At 37.7% G+C, this 15,328-nt stretch overlaps 3 protein-coding genes across 3 annotated transcripts in view; 1 reads left to right on the top strand and 2 right to left on the bottom strand.

Annotated features, from left to right (window-relative positions):
* Nucleotides 1-1,675: 1,675 nt before the first annotated feature.
* msgn1 (mesogenin 1) lies at nt 1,676-2,493 on the bottom strand. Its single transcript, XM_053509070.1, has one exon. It carries the CDS (start codon nt 2,230-2,232, stop codon nt 1,768-1,770), a length of 465 nt encoding a protein of 154 aa, XP_053365045.1. The 5' UTR covers nt 2,233-2,493; the 3' UTR covers nt 1,676-1,767.
* Nucleotides 2,494-4,328: 1,835 nt separating this feature from the next.
* Nucleotides 4,329-14,731, bottom strand: LOC128534360 (flap endonuclease GEN homolog 1). Its single transcript, XM_053508768.1, has 13 exons — nt 14,568-14,731; nt 14,168-14,375; nt 13,628-13,804; nt 12,684-12,794; nt 12,508-12,581; nt 12,229-12,314; nt 11,263-11,413; nt 10,935-10,971; nt 10,766-10,846; nt 10,455-10,585; nt 9,175-9,236; nt 8,502-8,645; nt 4,329-5,760 (listed from the first exon to the last, which is right to left on the bottom strand). The coding sequence occupies exons 1-13, from the start codon at nt 14,726-14,728 to the stop codon at nt 4,571-4,573; spliced, it is 2,613 nt and encodes an 870-aa protein (XP_053364743.1). The 5' UTR covers nt 14,729-14,731; the 3' UTR covers nt 4,329-4,570.
* ost4 (oligosaccharyltransferase complex subunit 4 (non-catalytic)) overlaps nt 11,462-15,328 on the top strand; it is an 8,692-nt gene continuing 4,825 nt past the window's right edge. The window contains exon 1 of the transcript XR_008361463.1: nt 11,462-11,480. The gene's annotated coding sequence lies outside the window, so the exon portion shown is untranslated. The remainder of the gene's footprint in view (nt 11,481-15,328) is intronic.

The following is a 15,328-nucleotide window of genomic DNA, read 5'->3' as shown; positions in this document are numbered from 1 at the left end:
AAATATAAATCTTATTCTCTATAGCATTTATCCAAATCAGGATCATGGGGGGCCTGGAGCCTATCCCAGTAGACCCGGGGCACTAGGCAGAGTACACCCTGGATGGAGTGCCAGTCCATCGTAGTGCACACAAGCATTCGCTCACTCACACACACACACATGCTAAGTCCAGTGCACAAATCAAACCATGGACCCTGGAACTTGAAAAAGGCCACAATTCCACAAAGACATATTCTAATTTTTGACACCACAATGACATTTTGTAAAAATGTTTTTTTTATTAAAGGATGTTTGCATTTGAGGTGGCAATTTTTTGCAGTTCCTCTATAATCCTGCGGGGGTGCACTCTAAACTATTCTCACCATGGCAGGCAGCAAAATATCCTGTGTGGCAGGAACAAATTATTTGTGAAAGTTGTATAGGATTGTAACAAACAAACAAACAAAACCTTGGTTCTGGATATCTATATAATTGTGATACCAACAGAATCGCAATACAAATCGCATCAGCTCCGGAGTATTGTGATAATATTGCATCAGGTGATCCCTGGTGATTCCCATTCTTAATATCCACATCCATATACAAAGAATTTTTAAACCTTTTTTTTATGATGGATAATTTTAATCATATTCAGGATGATAATATTTATATGTTATGTTTTCTTCTGAAGACAGTATGCCTTACCTTAGAGGAGGGCACTTATACATTTTGAGTTATACAGTCAAAAGTTTGGACACACCTTTTAATTCCTTGGTCTTTCCTGATTTTGATTTCTTCATACACTATAAAACAATCCTGAAGGCATCGAAAATGTGCAATAATCTCCTTTAAACAGTTGATATTGAGATGTGTCTGTTACTTTGGCTCTGTGAAGCTTCATAACGCCTCTAATCTGAGGTGGTGTTTGTAAAGGCTAGCTATAAGACTCTAATATTATATATGCACCATTTAAGTGAAGACTCTGCTTATTAAAAATGAAAATGGAGATCCAGTGCATTTCACAGATAAAGCTAAAGTATACTTAAATTACCATACAGAACAGCTGATAACGGTGTAATAACCACTACACTAATGCACTGTCTCCCTGACTTTACATTGCACTTCTTTTATCCGCTATGCATCTTTGCACTATTCATAATTTATGATGCTATAATTGCACTATTGTATAATTCACCCAAGTTTATTCTGTATATACTGTACTACTGTACTGACATCCAAAAAAGGGCATATGTATATTCAGTTTTTTATGTTTAACATCATCTTAACAAGTCTTCACCAATGGACAATCATTACGTGCACAGATATTCACACCCATGTACATCCATAACTTTATTTTTCTATATTTGTTACTTGATGTAAATAGGCCATTTTAGATGCTAAGAGCATTTCATTGGCTTTGTACATGTACTTTTGCACAATGAGAAAATATTTAGTCTATTCTAAAAATGACACATACATAATTTCATTATACGTTATGCTAATTTCAGTAAATGAATAACAATTCAATTGTTTTAATAAACAAATGAACTTCACATAAAATGTATGGTTTAAGTAAACAAGGTTTATTTTATCATCAATGTCTTGAAATATTTGACTATTAAACACATCAATAGTAAAAAAGAAAAAGAAAAAAGTGCCAAAAGAAGTATTTACATCAGGACGTGGCACATTTCTGTACAAAGAACGTTTTTAGTCACCCAAAATACAAGCTGAATTAAAATAATGACCAGTGTCCATGAACATCTCTGTGTCAGAGTCGGCGTCGGTTCATTCTTGGCTGAGGATTTCCGACAGCTGCTTTATGTACTCGATGGTGTACTTGAGAGTCTGGATCTTGGTCAGTGGTTGTCCTCTGCGGCTGTAGACAGGAGGCAGGTAATCCCGGAGCTGATGCAGAGCTTCAGCTAAACTCCTCATGCGCATCTTCTCTCTCTCGCTCGCCTTCATGCGCCTCTTCGTCGACATCTTGGGTCTAGAAGGTTTCGACGTCTGCGCAGCCTTTCTGGCATGGTACGAATAATCCGAGAAAATTTCCCCCGGAGCCTCTGGAGAAGATGAGGAGGAGGATGATGATGAGGAAGAACACGGAGAGCAAGGAGAGCCAGAGGATGCAGGTAAGGAATATCCATGTCTCATGGTGTTGCTTTGCTCCTCGAAATGTTGGGTGTCTGTCCTCCAGTCCCACTGCACCAGAAGTTTAGCGGTCAACTGATTAACCTCTGCACCGTCCATCTGTGTGAGTTTGTGTGTTGGGTCCACTCAGGTGAGGTGAGGGTGTGTTTTATACCAGCACAGGCTCATGGCTGGTTTACGAGCTCACAGCTTTTGGTGAAGTTCAAAGAAAGCTCAAGTGTCAACAAGTGCGACTTCTTCTCCTTTTTTTTTCCTCTCTCTCGTCAGGAGAAGCAGGTTCGTTGTCGACCAGGTGTGAATGAGCGGCTAATGCGGCTGAGAAAAGAAAATAATTAGATTTCCCTTTTGTGAGAAGTGACTTTAAACCTCATCATCATGCGTCTCGGGGAAATGCGATAGACAAACCAGACACAGGTTTACATGAGGGGGTGGGAGCAGCGTTCAACACGGATTCCCCTAAGGAGGGATTTTCATTAAAATTCATATTAAAAGTGAAACTCATTTTGTGGATTTTGTTTAAATGTAGGCTGATGGGTAAAGGTGGTGGGGTAAGAACATCAAAATATAACTTATAAAAAAAACATAGTTCATTCTTTCAGATGGTTTATTTATGTATTAATAAATAATATACATGATCTAAAAATGCTGGCATGGCTCATTAACATCCCAAAATATCAAGATATGCTTTATTTAAACATAGAAACATGAATTACACTATTACTGCTACTACTTTTCCGACTACTACTCTTACTAATACTATAATAATAATAATAATAATAATAATAATAACAATAATAATAATAATAAAGCTGTAGAAGGTAAGCTATTTAAATTTTTTTGGTTTACATAACTATTTTTTTTTTAAATTGTACTACAATAAATTATTATAAAATACTTACATACTATTAACAACAACAACAATAATTAATAAACAATAATAAAGCAGTAGGAGGTAAGCAATTTTTATTTCATTGGTTTACATAACTAATTTATTAATAAAAATATACCACAATTATTTACTATAAAATACTTCTATGCTATTAACAACAAGAAGACAATTTACAACAACAATAATACTGTAATAATAATAATTATTATTATTATAAAGCAGTGGGAGGTAAGCTATTATACTTGTGATGGTTTACATAACTATGATTTATAAATAAAAAATGTACTACCATTATTTATTATAAAATACTCATATACTATTAACAATACCAAAAACAACAATATTCTATAATAATAATAATAATAATAGTTAAGCTTTTTTAATTACATTGCTTTAAATAACTACTGTGTATTTAGAGCATGAATATACTTTAATTACTATTAATATAATAATAATAATAATAATAATAATAATAACATCAAAAGTAACTTATTTATTTAAATTTTAAATACTTTAAGATACTGATGTATTAATCTACTACTGTTACTAACAACAATAACAACAACAATAATAATAATAATAGAAGTATACCTATTTCAGTATAATTGGTTAAAATAAGCAATAAAAAATAAACTAACTAGTACTTTTACTATTAATTACAATCTTTGCTACACTTAAAAAAATTGAGACAATTCAGTGTCTCAGAAATCCTCATACATAGGGCAAATTAACCCTTTTTTCCACAAAATGACTTTCATTTTCACATGACTTTTTTTTCATTGGTTAAAAATTTCATATATTTTCTATATAGCCTTTAGGACCTTCAAGACGTTACCTTTTAAAACACATTTACAATACTGTGTCAAATCATGCAGTTTGTCTATCTATCTATCTATCTATCTATCTATGACTACTACTAATAATAATTATGATAATATTTTGGGTAACTATAAACTACTTTGGAGTCTGCAGCAAAAAAAAAAAAATATATATATATATATAGAGAGAGAAAAAAAACATTAAACTAAAATTAGGCAAAAATAAATCTGACCACCCAACAGCTAGTGTGATTACTGCAGCTGTCCACACGCTCTTCCCGAACAGACCTCTTAAAGCTTTCATGTCTGAAAAGGTGTGCAACATGTCACTACATGGGCTAAGGTAAACCAACACTGAGTGCGTAATAAAAGTGCGGCATGTTTAAGAGATCTGGGTGAGGAAAAGGAAGCGACACATTTAAGCCTTCTTTTTTCTAACATCCTTATTAGTACCCGGCTGTTACTTCATGTCACAAAACCGACACGTGGCCTGCTTCAAATCTAACAGGCGAGGACCTGTAGCTTATGATCGCTTTAATGAGTGTGTATTGGCTTCATTAGCAGACGGACATAGAGATGTGAAAATGTTTAACATGCATTTAATAGGCAAACCTGACTTGCAACATAAGCTTTATTAAAAACGCACATTTTTGGTACAAACATGCAGTTGCAATCGATTACTATTAAAAACAGGCACATGGTTGATTAGCGATGACCAAAGACATTCGTTTTATTTGTTCAATTTAAGTTTCAGTCTCTCGGCTAGTGGCAAAGGACTAGAAATCGAAGCATCTGAATCATCATCATCATCATCATCACTTTTTGTCTGTGTGACGGACTTTGTTCTTGTGAAATCAGAGTTGTGTGGTTGTTTAGTAGGAGTTGTCGAGTCTGACTCTACAGAAACTGGAACCTGATTACATCTGGACTGTTTAAGAAGTTGTTGTTCCAAGACAGGTTTTTGTACAGCCTGTGATTTAGGCTTGACGATGGCTTTGAGTTTGCTTTGCTGTTTGGTTAGAAGCTGATTCTCCACGTCGCTGTCGTCACTGGAGAGACCTTGTCCTTTACAAACACTTTTCTTACACACGCTCTCTTTCTTTGTCTGCTCAGGATCACTGGACGTTCTGTTCGAGTGTTTCAGTTTCACAAACTTGTACTTGGGTGGCCCGGAGGCCGGGATCGCATGTTTGGACTGCGGTGGTTTTTTAAATGTTTTTTCCTTAAGCGCTGCTTTCAGATAATGTGAGTGAGGCGGTACTTTAGGATTTTCAGAAAATGGCTTGTGACCTGAACCTGACGTGTATTTCAGTTGAGATCCAACACTCTGATGCTTGGAGTCCTTCTCTTCACTAGAACCGGAACACTTCCTCAAATGGAGTCTTTCCATCAGCGGAAATCTGTCATCCCGTCGAGCCTCTACTTCTACACAATCTTCTGACGGAGCTTCTGCAGACGAGCCACAGCTTTCCGTTCTGCTTCCTTTGTCCGATTTGCTCGCTGGTTGATGATCAGCTTTACTGTGCCGAGACTGAGGAGACGGGGCGGCGTTAAAGGACAAAGCATCCCAGTCTATGTTGCTCAACTGGAGCTCTGCAATCGCTCCGGATACTGAAAGGGAACTCTGGGCCTCAGATAATGTTCCCATGTGACAGGGTGAAGCTAGAGCCTCTGGTAGACAGGAACTGGAAACAGACGGGATTTCATGACAGCTAGTAGTGTGGTTTGATGCAGCTGGTAGTGTAGGAGTAGAACAGCTGTCAGCATCAGACTCTTCATCAGTTATCGTCTGTAAGTCTTTCCCTGAGGATACGAGAGGGTCGAGAGGTGAAGAACCTTTGAGTGACATCTGAGCAAAAAGATCGGACACTCCGTCAGAAGAAACGACTGGCTTCTCTTTCGCCACCTTGGGTTTCTTTTCTGTGGTAGAAGAGAAACAAAGATAAGAGTCTTAAATATATATATATTTTTAATATTACATATTCTAAATATACTTAAATAACTTAATAATGTGGAATAAATTACAATATTTTCTCAAACTAACTCACAGACCACCAACTGAGACAACAGTATATTTCTGCACCTTACGTGCAAGCCAAAATACATTAAAAACTTTGGTAATTCTATTTAAAGTGCTTTCTTGTAAACTTCACACCAGCCTTAGCTTATAACAGAATGTAGTTATGCCAGTTGTTGGTTTTCTGCTTAAAATGCAGAATTTCTGCCACGTGGATGAAAAACAAAATGGTTTAAATAATTAATTTGAATAAATAATTTCAATCATTTAAATCAACCAGGACAGAGTTCTCAAAGGTAGATCTGAGGACCGACCTAGAGTCCATGTAGAATAAACAGGACCATGGAAATTATGAGGGGCGTTCAAGTCAAACCGGGACTTTTGATTGTGCAGAATAACAGAACACTGATATGAGAGTAATTCAAGATTCAAGATTCAAAGAACTTTATTAATCCCAGAGAGAAATTGCTCTTGGTTATCTAAAAGTTAGATTAGGAAAAAAAATACATATATATTAGACAGGAAAATAAAATTAAAGAAATAAAAATGTAAGGATTAAAATAAAAATAATAAATAGAAGTAAAATAGAATAGAAAAGAGTTCACTACGTCACATAATTTAGTTACATAACCTACTGAGTCATGCTGCCAACTGCACCACGTACACATTACAGGAACTCAGACGGGAGTTTTTGCTACATCCTCTGTACAGTCCTGAACTCGATTCAAGCCCTTTCTACATTTTTGGGCCATTTCTAAGTACTAGTGAAATGCTGAGTAAGTGCATATTAGTGTAGCCGGGGGTTTTATCTATATATTAATCTCATAAGTGTGTTCTGTTAGTCTGAACATGTAAAAGTCCTGCTTTGACCTGAGCGCACTCGTACAATCCACAACTGTCATAAATGTTATAATTATTATTGAGCCGTTTGAAAAAACATAAATCTTAGGAATAAACGCTATATTACATCATGAAATAGTCAATAGAAGGTCCATGAAACATTAAAATGAGGATTGGGTGGGTTGATTGTGGGAGACAGACATAAATAAATAAATAAATAAATAAATAAATAAATAAGTTAAAAAATGAGCATGTTTGGACAAAAGGAATAGTTGGTTCCATGTTAAATATGCATAACACAGGACTTTTTTGAACCACACGGTGTCCGACCACTTCTGTATGAGAAAGTGCAACTATTTCACACAGGCTTTGTGGCATGCCACGCCCACTTTTTTTCCCTTTAATAACTTTTTAATGATTACAATGATCTTTTTATTAGGAAAAAAAAAACTTTGATCTGAAATGATTTCAGTGTTAATGGTAAACAATAAATAAATAAATAAATAAATAAATGAATAAAAACCTTTAGAGTGGTGCCCAAACAGTTTGCCCTAAATAGCAAATAAATAAATAAATATGAACTATGCAGAATTTGTATAGGAATGTCAGTTTCAATGCAGATAAGATTAAAATTGCTATTTCTGGCTAAATAAAAACCAAAAATAAAATTGACATGGAATCACCGGAACAGAACTAATAGTAAGCGAGAGAGAAGGTGGAAGAAGGTTTGAAGAAGGTTAAATGGACAGGGACTCCTGTGCAACACCTCCTGTTAATCAAAGCGCTCGAGTGCAGAACGACTGCTGGGATCTGGCTGTGGACGTGTGAGGGGTTAGCGAGCCAAACACCGGCGGGTGTCACAATCACAGCTCCGGCCTTTGATCTCCGGCACTTCACAGAGGGAAAAGCACATTTACTTAACCACCCAAGAAATTCTCAGGGTCAGTGCTTACCAGCGACACAGCAGCTTCACTGATTCACTAACAGCTCACTGATGAATTAACTAGTTTAATGTCTCGGCAAAGGAGATAAACGATTTGATACAATTCTTTAATGCTTTAGGACATACAGTTTTCTTCAAAACTATAAAAAAAAAATTGACGAAAAATGGATGATTTTCCACTTATGCAACAGTAGAAAGTATTTCTCTGTTTAATGTTTATTAGAACAGCCCTGAGGATTATTATGCAAATACGGATCCAAGAGCCAAGACCCTTTTTCGAGGAGCGTTCAAGTCAAACCAGGACTTTGAATGTCCATAATGACAGAAGACAGTTATGAATGTAAATACTCCTTTATATTTCTCTATATAATCCCCCGCTACACTAATGCACTTATCCCAGTAGGTAGAAAGTTTTCTCAGTCTTCAACTCTACTGAACACCTGGGGTATTTAAGAAGCATGTCTACATATACAAACCATACAAAGTAAACAATGTTCAAATTGCTCTGCAGGTAAATCTGACTTGATTAGACATTATAGAAAGACGCTGAGTGCTGTTATTCTCACCAGGGCAGCGTTTACAAAACTGTAGAGGTGCCAATACTTTTTTTTCCTTACACCTTAACATGTAAAAACAGGGTTATTTCGAGCTCAAACATACTGGGATATAATTCAACCCCCTTTTTGAATATATATTACATTTTAATCATTTTCATGAAAAGTACCAATAATTTTGGCACCCACCCACAATGTACACATCCCATAATAATGCATTAACAAACCCCAAATTGAGAACGTGTGTGTGCTGGAGTGGAGTCTCTGATCTGCTGACTGTGTGCAAGTAGGACAAACAGGGACATACTCTTTAATTTGTTGTCCTTGGCCTCTGTTGTTTCCTTGTGGAAGAGCTGGACAATGTCTGGGAAAGCCACAGTGAACAGGTTTTCCTCTTCCACTGTCCTGACTACATCCTCCTCAGGGGATTCTTCAGGAAATATGTAATGATCTGCGAGACAAATAAGGAGAAAAGATAAACAAACTAAACAGCTATTTTTATGATTTTTTTTTACAGTGATGATGAACTTTTGTCAAATGCATGCAATAATCACTCAGGTACTACTAAGACAATTAGATCGTTTATATTGTGATTCTGCTCTCCTTCAGTTTAGGATTATTTTTTTTTTAAGGATGGTGTGTGCAGGACACGAGGAGCAGAGCTTCACAGTTTCCACAGGAAGTGACTTTAGCACTTAGTCAGGACGCTACATTTGTTCCATCACCTGCGACTCACAAATCACACCGGCAATCTCCTTCACGTCTGCTTTCACAACAAGACACTAACAAGAGCAGCAGTGACGCATGTCACACGTCCAGAGCTACAGACTTACAGCTCTGGCTGAAGATAAATATTTTTAAATCTGTAAAGCTGGCTGAAGGCTGACGTCCTGCATGCTAACTAGTTTTTTTTTTTTTTTTAAAGAACAGGATTTGACCATAAATGCTTTATTTAAGGTTTATGATTTGAAAGATCTCACCTGGTTTACTCCATATGATTTCAAAGCAGGGGACACTGTTCCTTATCCGCCGCTTGTGTATCCTGTAGCAACAAATGCAATCCAAATGACTGATTAGGTTTCCATTAATAAAACTGGGCGACATGTTTTTGGTGAAATTTTCATTGTAATTACATCATTTTCAAATTTGCAAAGTGGAGAAAAACTTTGTCAGATCATCATGAATATCTCAAAACCAGGATCTGTATAGTTGTTGTCATAGATTTACCCATCTAATGTGGGTTCACACGCTACGGGGCACATTGAGAATGCCCATTAGCCTAATCTTTGGACTGTGGGAGGAAACCAGAGTACCTGGAGGAAACCCAGCAAGCACGGGGAGAACATGCAAACTCCATGCACACAGACCCCGAGATGGGAATCGAACGCAGACCCTGGACATGGAAGCTGACAGCGCTAACCACTAAGCCACTGTGTCACCCCCTTTTAAACTATTACTATATAATTAACTGATGAGTGTTGGAACAGCCATGTTGAACTCGTTTCTTCCCAAAAAAGAAATTTCACTGGAAGTTCAAAAGGAAGTGCTTTTACTGTTTTTTTCCCTCCATATGTCAGAGGTTGGACATTCTAAATTTAGCTTGACGACTGTAAAATCTACAAATACCATTTTCCTTTTTTTATTTTTATTTTTACAGCATTTGGGGCTTTTGGGGGACTTTACATGCTCAAAAAATCATGAAAATTGGCAGACAGGTTGGAATCCACCTGAGCGGCTGGGGATCTCACACAGGGTTTTGCCGCATAGCTCATACATGCTTGCACGTAGGCACACGAAACCTGGTACACATTTAGAGCTCATTGAGCTAAACAACTTTTACATCACATGTTAGGATTTTGATACACTCTTTCTAAGAAAATGTATACGATCGCCACGAAACCGGGCCTATGTGATGGATCCAGGTCATTAAACCTTAAACTTGTGCCAAAAAGTGGTTAATAACTTTGTGCGACATCATGTTAAGTGACATCAATGTGTGATGCTTTTTTTATGACATGCTATTTATGCTATTTAAAAATGATGTTGCAATGGTACTGGTAAGTCACCTCTACTGTATATGCCTGCGTCCAGGGTGCTTGGGCCCGCTCATCGTTGATCGCAACTATATTTAAGGTTTGTTTTTGATTGAATGTCTAGTCATCCCAGGACAATTGTGTCTGACAAATTTATATAAAAAAAATGAATGATTTGAATGGAATGGAAGAAAAAAACAAGTTTAAATTTGAAGTGCAGGACAAACCGAATGGGTTGGATTTGCATGGCAGATTGTGTCCCTTGACTTCTGTTCATAAGCTCAGTGTAAGTCATCAGCACAAGAACCTTCTCACTGGTGTAATGTTTGGGCCACTCCATCTTGTCCAGAGCAAAATTCTGACAGGAACAACAAGCAATAAAAATATACATGTATAGAAGTACACTTCTACATGCTTTAGTATTTCTAAGCATTACAAACGTAATCGATATTATAAAAGAGTGATGTGTGTTAAACTCATGAACTGTAATTTAAACTGTAGTCAGTATTACGTTTTAAAACAGACAAATCAGACAGACCTGCATGAGCAGTAGGTTGGGTCTCCGTCTTTTGAAGCTATTAACAGGTTTGTCTTTTGAAATCAGAAATTCATTGATGATCTAAAAGACAAGAAAAGTCATTAATATGCTACTAATGTAATGATGAATGATCTATATGTATGATACATTATATAAGTATTATACTCACCTCTGTGAAGGGGAACATGTCACACGCCAGGGTTTTCCTATTAGAAATGATCGTGTAAAAAAATAAATCAAACATGAAATATATTAAATATATATTCTAAAAAAAAAATATATATATATAAGATTTTATTCCATGACCTTCAGCTCTGATTACAGCACTTGATATGTTTATGGGCAAATGATTCCTCATGCTTTCGAACCACCCTTGTACATTAATTGTTACACATTGAAGCAGTTGCTTAATTTCAGTATTTATCCTAATTTCATATTTTCAGTTTGCTTAACTCGTTATATTGTTCTCAATCAGTGCTAAATCCTAGATAACTCACTTTTTGATGTGTGATTCTAGAGCCGAGGCCTGGCGAGCGTGCTCGGTGCGGTGCCAGTCACAGGGACACTCGTGATCGTAGTCCTGAGGCTGACAGAACTTCTGACTGTCACAAAACACACAGCCGCCTCGCTCGTGGGCTTTAGCTGAACCTGCAGCGTCCGGGAGAAAACAAGGAAAAGAGAGGATACCTGAAAAGGCTGTATATGAAATATAATGGTATGATGGTGTGTAATAATAATATAATGATTGACATGTTTATTATTTAAGATATAAATGATTCCCAGGTAACGATCCAGGTTTAAAGTCATGTACGCTGGAATTAAAATGTATTTGCCCCCATCCTGAATATTATCATCATATTTGTTACACATCAAAGATAATCAGAGTAAATACAAAATGCAGTTTACATGATGATGTCATTTAGTAAGGGAAACATGCTGTCCAAACCTGCATGAAGTAAAAGTAAAGTAATGGCCCCTAAACCTAATAACCGGTTGTGCCACCCTTGGCAACAACAACTGCAATCAAGCGTTTGCAATAACCGGAAATGAGTCCTTCACATCACTGCGGAGGAATTTTGGCCCGCTCTTCTTTGCGGAATTGTTTTAAATTAGCCATTTTCGAGCCTAAATAACCTGTTTAAGGATTCAACCAGATTTCAGTCTGGACTTTGATTGGGCCACTTTCAAAATCTTAAGTTTTAATCAATGTAGATGGGTGACAAATTAAAGAAATATAAAATAATATTGCAAACACAGTGCAAGTAGATAAGTGGACTCAGACCATAGCATGACAACATGCTATTCTTCTTCCTTTAATCTGACACCAATCTATAACACTTATAATTCATTATACTGTTTATATGATGATCTGGGTAACTCCTGTTGGTTTGGGAACATAATTTCAAAACTGCGACAATTATATGTACAATATACTGTACAGTATGTACAAGTGGGAACCTCACCAGGATGACGACACACCAGGCAGTGGGTGACCTTTTTCACAGCAACCTCCTGAGTCTCGAAAGCAGTTTTCCCCCATTCGCTGAATCTATGAGAAAACACACACACACACACACACACACACACACACACACACACACACACAGCCATAATGGTATTATGTGAATGTTCATACTGTATACTCAGAAAGGCACAAGGCAAACACGCTGTCCTGTCTCCTTAATCATTTTACAATTCTGCGAAACAATTGTACAAATCAGAGCGAAATCCACTACACCTACTTTTGGAGAAGAGTCACTTCTTTTAAACCGTGTATTAATTTTAGTGCTTGTTCTTTCCCGACCCCTGGAACACCCTGCAGACACACAACAACAAAAAAAAGGCCTTTAGCCTGATCTCAAACGGCTATCATGTACATGTTGATGGTTATAAATGTGTAGTCTTTAGAAATGTATACTTTAGGAATGTAATCACAGCCGAGGAGCACAGCCAGGCCCACGAGTGTCTCTCGCTTCAGACCCAGCTTCGTCTCTACTCTGGACATCTCATAGCAGTCTATCTGAGGGTCCTGATGTGAGACAGAGAGAGAGAACGATAAATAAGTACATACAGAACTGTGCAAAAGTCTTGAGGCCACATTTTCTTTATATTTTGCTTCCAAAAATCCAGACTTTCTTGAATTTTAAATGTAGTCTAGAGGAATAGACCTCCAGGCTTCCTGAAGGACCTTTTTGTCCCTCATTTCCTTTACTTTCCTGTACCTTTACTTCATGCAGGTTTGGACGGCTTGTTTCTCTGGACCTGAACAGTTTCAGAGGAACGTTTTCTGCTTGTTAAGCCCCACAGTGACGTCACTTAAGGCATGAACCAGTGAGAAACAGGTGCGGATGATCAGACCAGTGATTAGTATACTGGTGATGCTGAGTTGGAACAGACGAGAGGGGAAATGAGGTCGCTGCTGAGGCTGATACACAAATAACCGATTTTATGGGTCTATCACAATAAAAAAATGTTCCCTTCCCATCTTTTATTAATCTGCATCATTTAATATGAAGGAATCAGCGGTGGCTCAAGATTTTTGCACAGCACTATAGATAAATTTTAATCCTCATTAGTGTTATACAGTGATGGCATAACAATCCTTGCTTCTAGTTTTACTGTATACATAATGTATTAACTTTGCTCTATGCTTTAATATGCACTTTATGGAATAAATTATAAAACATCATTTCAATCTTATTCATTTCCAATAATACATATTTAACCTCATTATTAAAAAAAAAAAAAAAAAGCAACCCAATTGTTGATAAATGGCCAAATGGTTTGCGTGCGACTCGTTATTTTTCTGCTATTCGTGTATTTCATAACGCGTCCACATTTGCACGGTGTTGAACTCCGGACCTTGGTGTTCATGTTGAAGTTTCTGTAGACAGTCCGCGCGCCGTACAGGAAAGCGTCGCCGTCGCTGGTAATGCAGCCGTCCACCAAACCCTGCGCATCCAGAAACGCACACATGGCCTCTGCTTCGCCCGCCGCAGACACCCAGGGTACACCCATGTAGTCCAACATCTCAGCACACTGAGAGGAAACACACACGAGCAGATACAGGAGATTATGAGATTTTTGATAATTGACTTATTCATTATATAAGTAAGATCCATTATATAAGTTTCAGTTAGTCAGCGTGTACAGATAAACAGATAACCTCAGATAAAAATGAGAGGAGATGAATGTGGAATGCAAAAGGATACAGAAGGACTTCGATGGGAATTCTAAGAGCAGAACGGATTACAGTCTGGAAAACAGCATACTGTGAGAGCTTTAAGCCTTTGTTGGATTTATGGACGAAGTGCCAAACCACTGCATGGCACAAACACACACACACATGCTCTCACACTCACACTAGAAGGTGAGAGTCGAAAAACACACCCATAACATTACCTCTCTAAGTATAGCTTTAAAGCGCCCCCTGCTGGTGTTTTTGGCGGTTGCAGGTTTCGGGGCGCTCTTGGCGGCTCTCCTGCCGTTGAACCCTGTCTCGATTCTCTTGCTCATAGTCTCTGCCTTGATCTTGGGAGCTTCTCCTTCCATGACAAAAACCAGCTTGATGCCCATCCGAAGCAGGGAAGACGCACGGAAAAACAAATTGCTGCAAGAACATTCCAAGCTTTCAGTTAGGACGAGAACTCAGCATAACCTGCAGTCATATTTAAATGAAGTTTTGAGTTTTAAGTGCATTGATAGGTGTACCAGGTGAAGTTTTTGCAAAGATCTAAACATGTGATATTTAAGAAACAAGACCAGAAACTAAAATCTGCAGGCAGGAACAAGCCGCTCGTACCGCAGATGAGGTTTGGTGACTTTGCCCATCATGCCTTGGACGTGCTGAGCTTCACAGATCCACAGACTGAGATCCACAGCCAGGGTTTTTCCCGTGAGACTGTAGAGCGGGACAGACACCTGCACCGGACTCAGGATCGACCAGAGATCGTGTACGCCCATGACTGAGGAGCAAAAACAAATTCAAGTTAAACTAAAGATCAAATTTGCAGTAAAATAAAAATGTAAACTGGCTCTTAAGTTACAAAATAGAAGTGTAAGTTACACAGGAACAGAATTTACAAAATGTGTGTATGAGAGCGGCGGTATGATTTGAAACAGGGAGTATGAACTGATATGAGGTGTGTGTTCAGGTGACTGAGGTCCAGAAGGGTGAAGAAACACAGCAGCAGTACTCTTCTGTCAAAGTGGAGTTTAAAGTGGATTCTTAAAGTGGATTGTTGGAGTCAGATTGTGCAGCATTGTCTGCCAATGTGTGTGTGTGTGAAAGAGAGAGAGAGAGAGAAATCTGTATGTATGAACAGTAAGGCTAAACGGGTTTAAACTACACAGATAAGCCCTGCAGTGATGCACATGCATAAAGCATTTAAAGTGTGTGTGTGTATTATAGCAAGTATATTTTTCTCTGTTTGTCGTTACTGTTAGCATGACACGGCTACGCTGATGATACCGCTCACCTTTGATGCCCCAAACGATCGGAATTGGGTTTCATCAGAGAAAACGACTCTACCTCAGTCCAATCCCTGAACCTTTTGCAGAATA

This window comes from Clarias gariepinus, chromosome 12 (assembly GCF_024256425.1).
Source record: "Clarias gariepinus isolate MV-2021 ecotype Netherlands chromosome 12, CGAR_prim_01v2, whole genome shotgun sequence".
Classification (NCBI taxonomy): Eukaryota; Metazoa; Chordata; class Actinopteri; order Siluriformes; family Clariidae; genus Clarias; species Clarias gariepinus.
The sequence above is the reverse complement of the archived record's forward strand: the minus strand, read 5'-3'. Positions and strand labels throughout refer to the sequence as shown.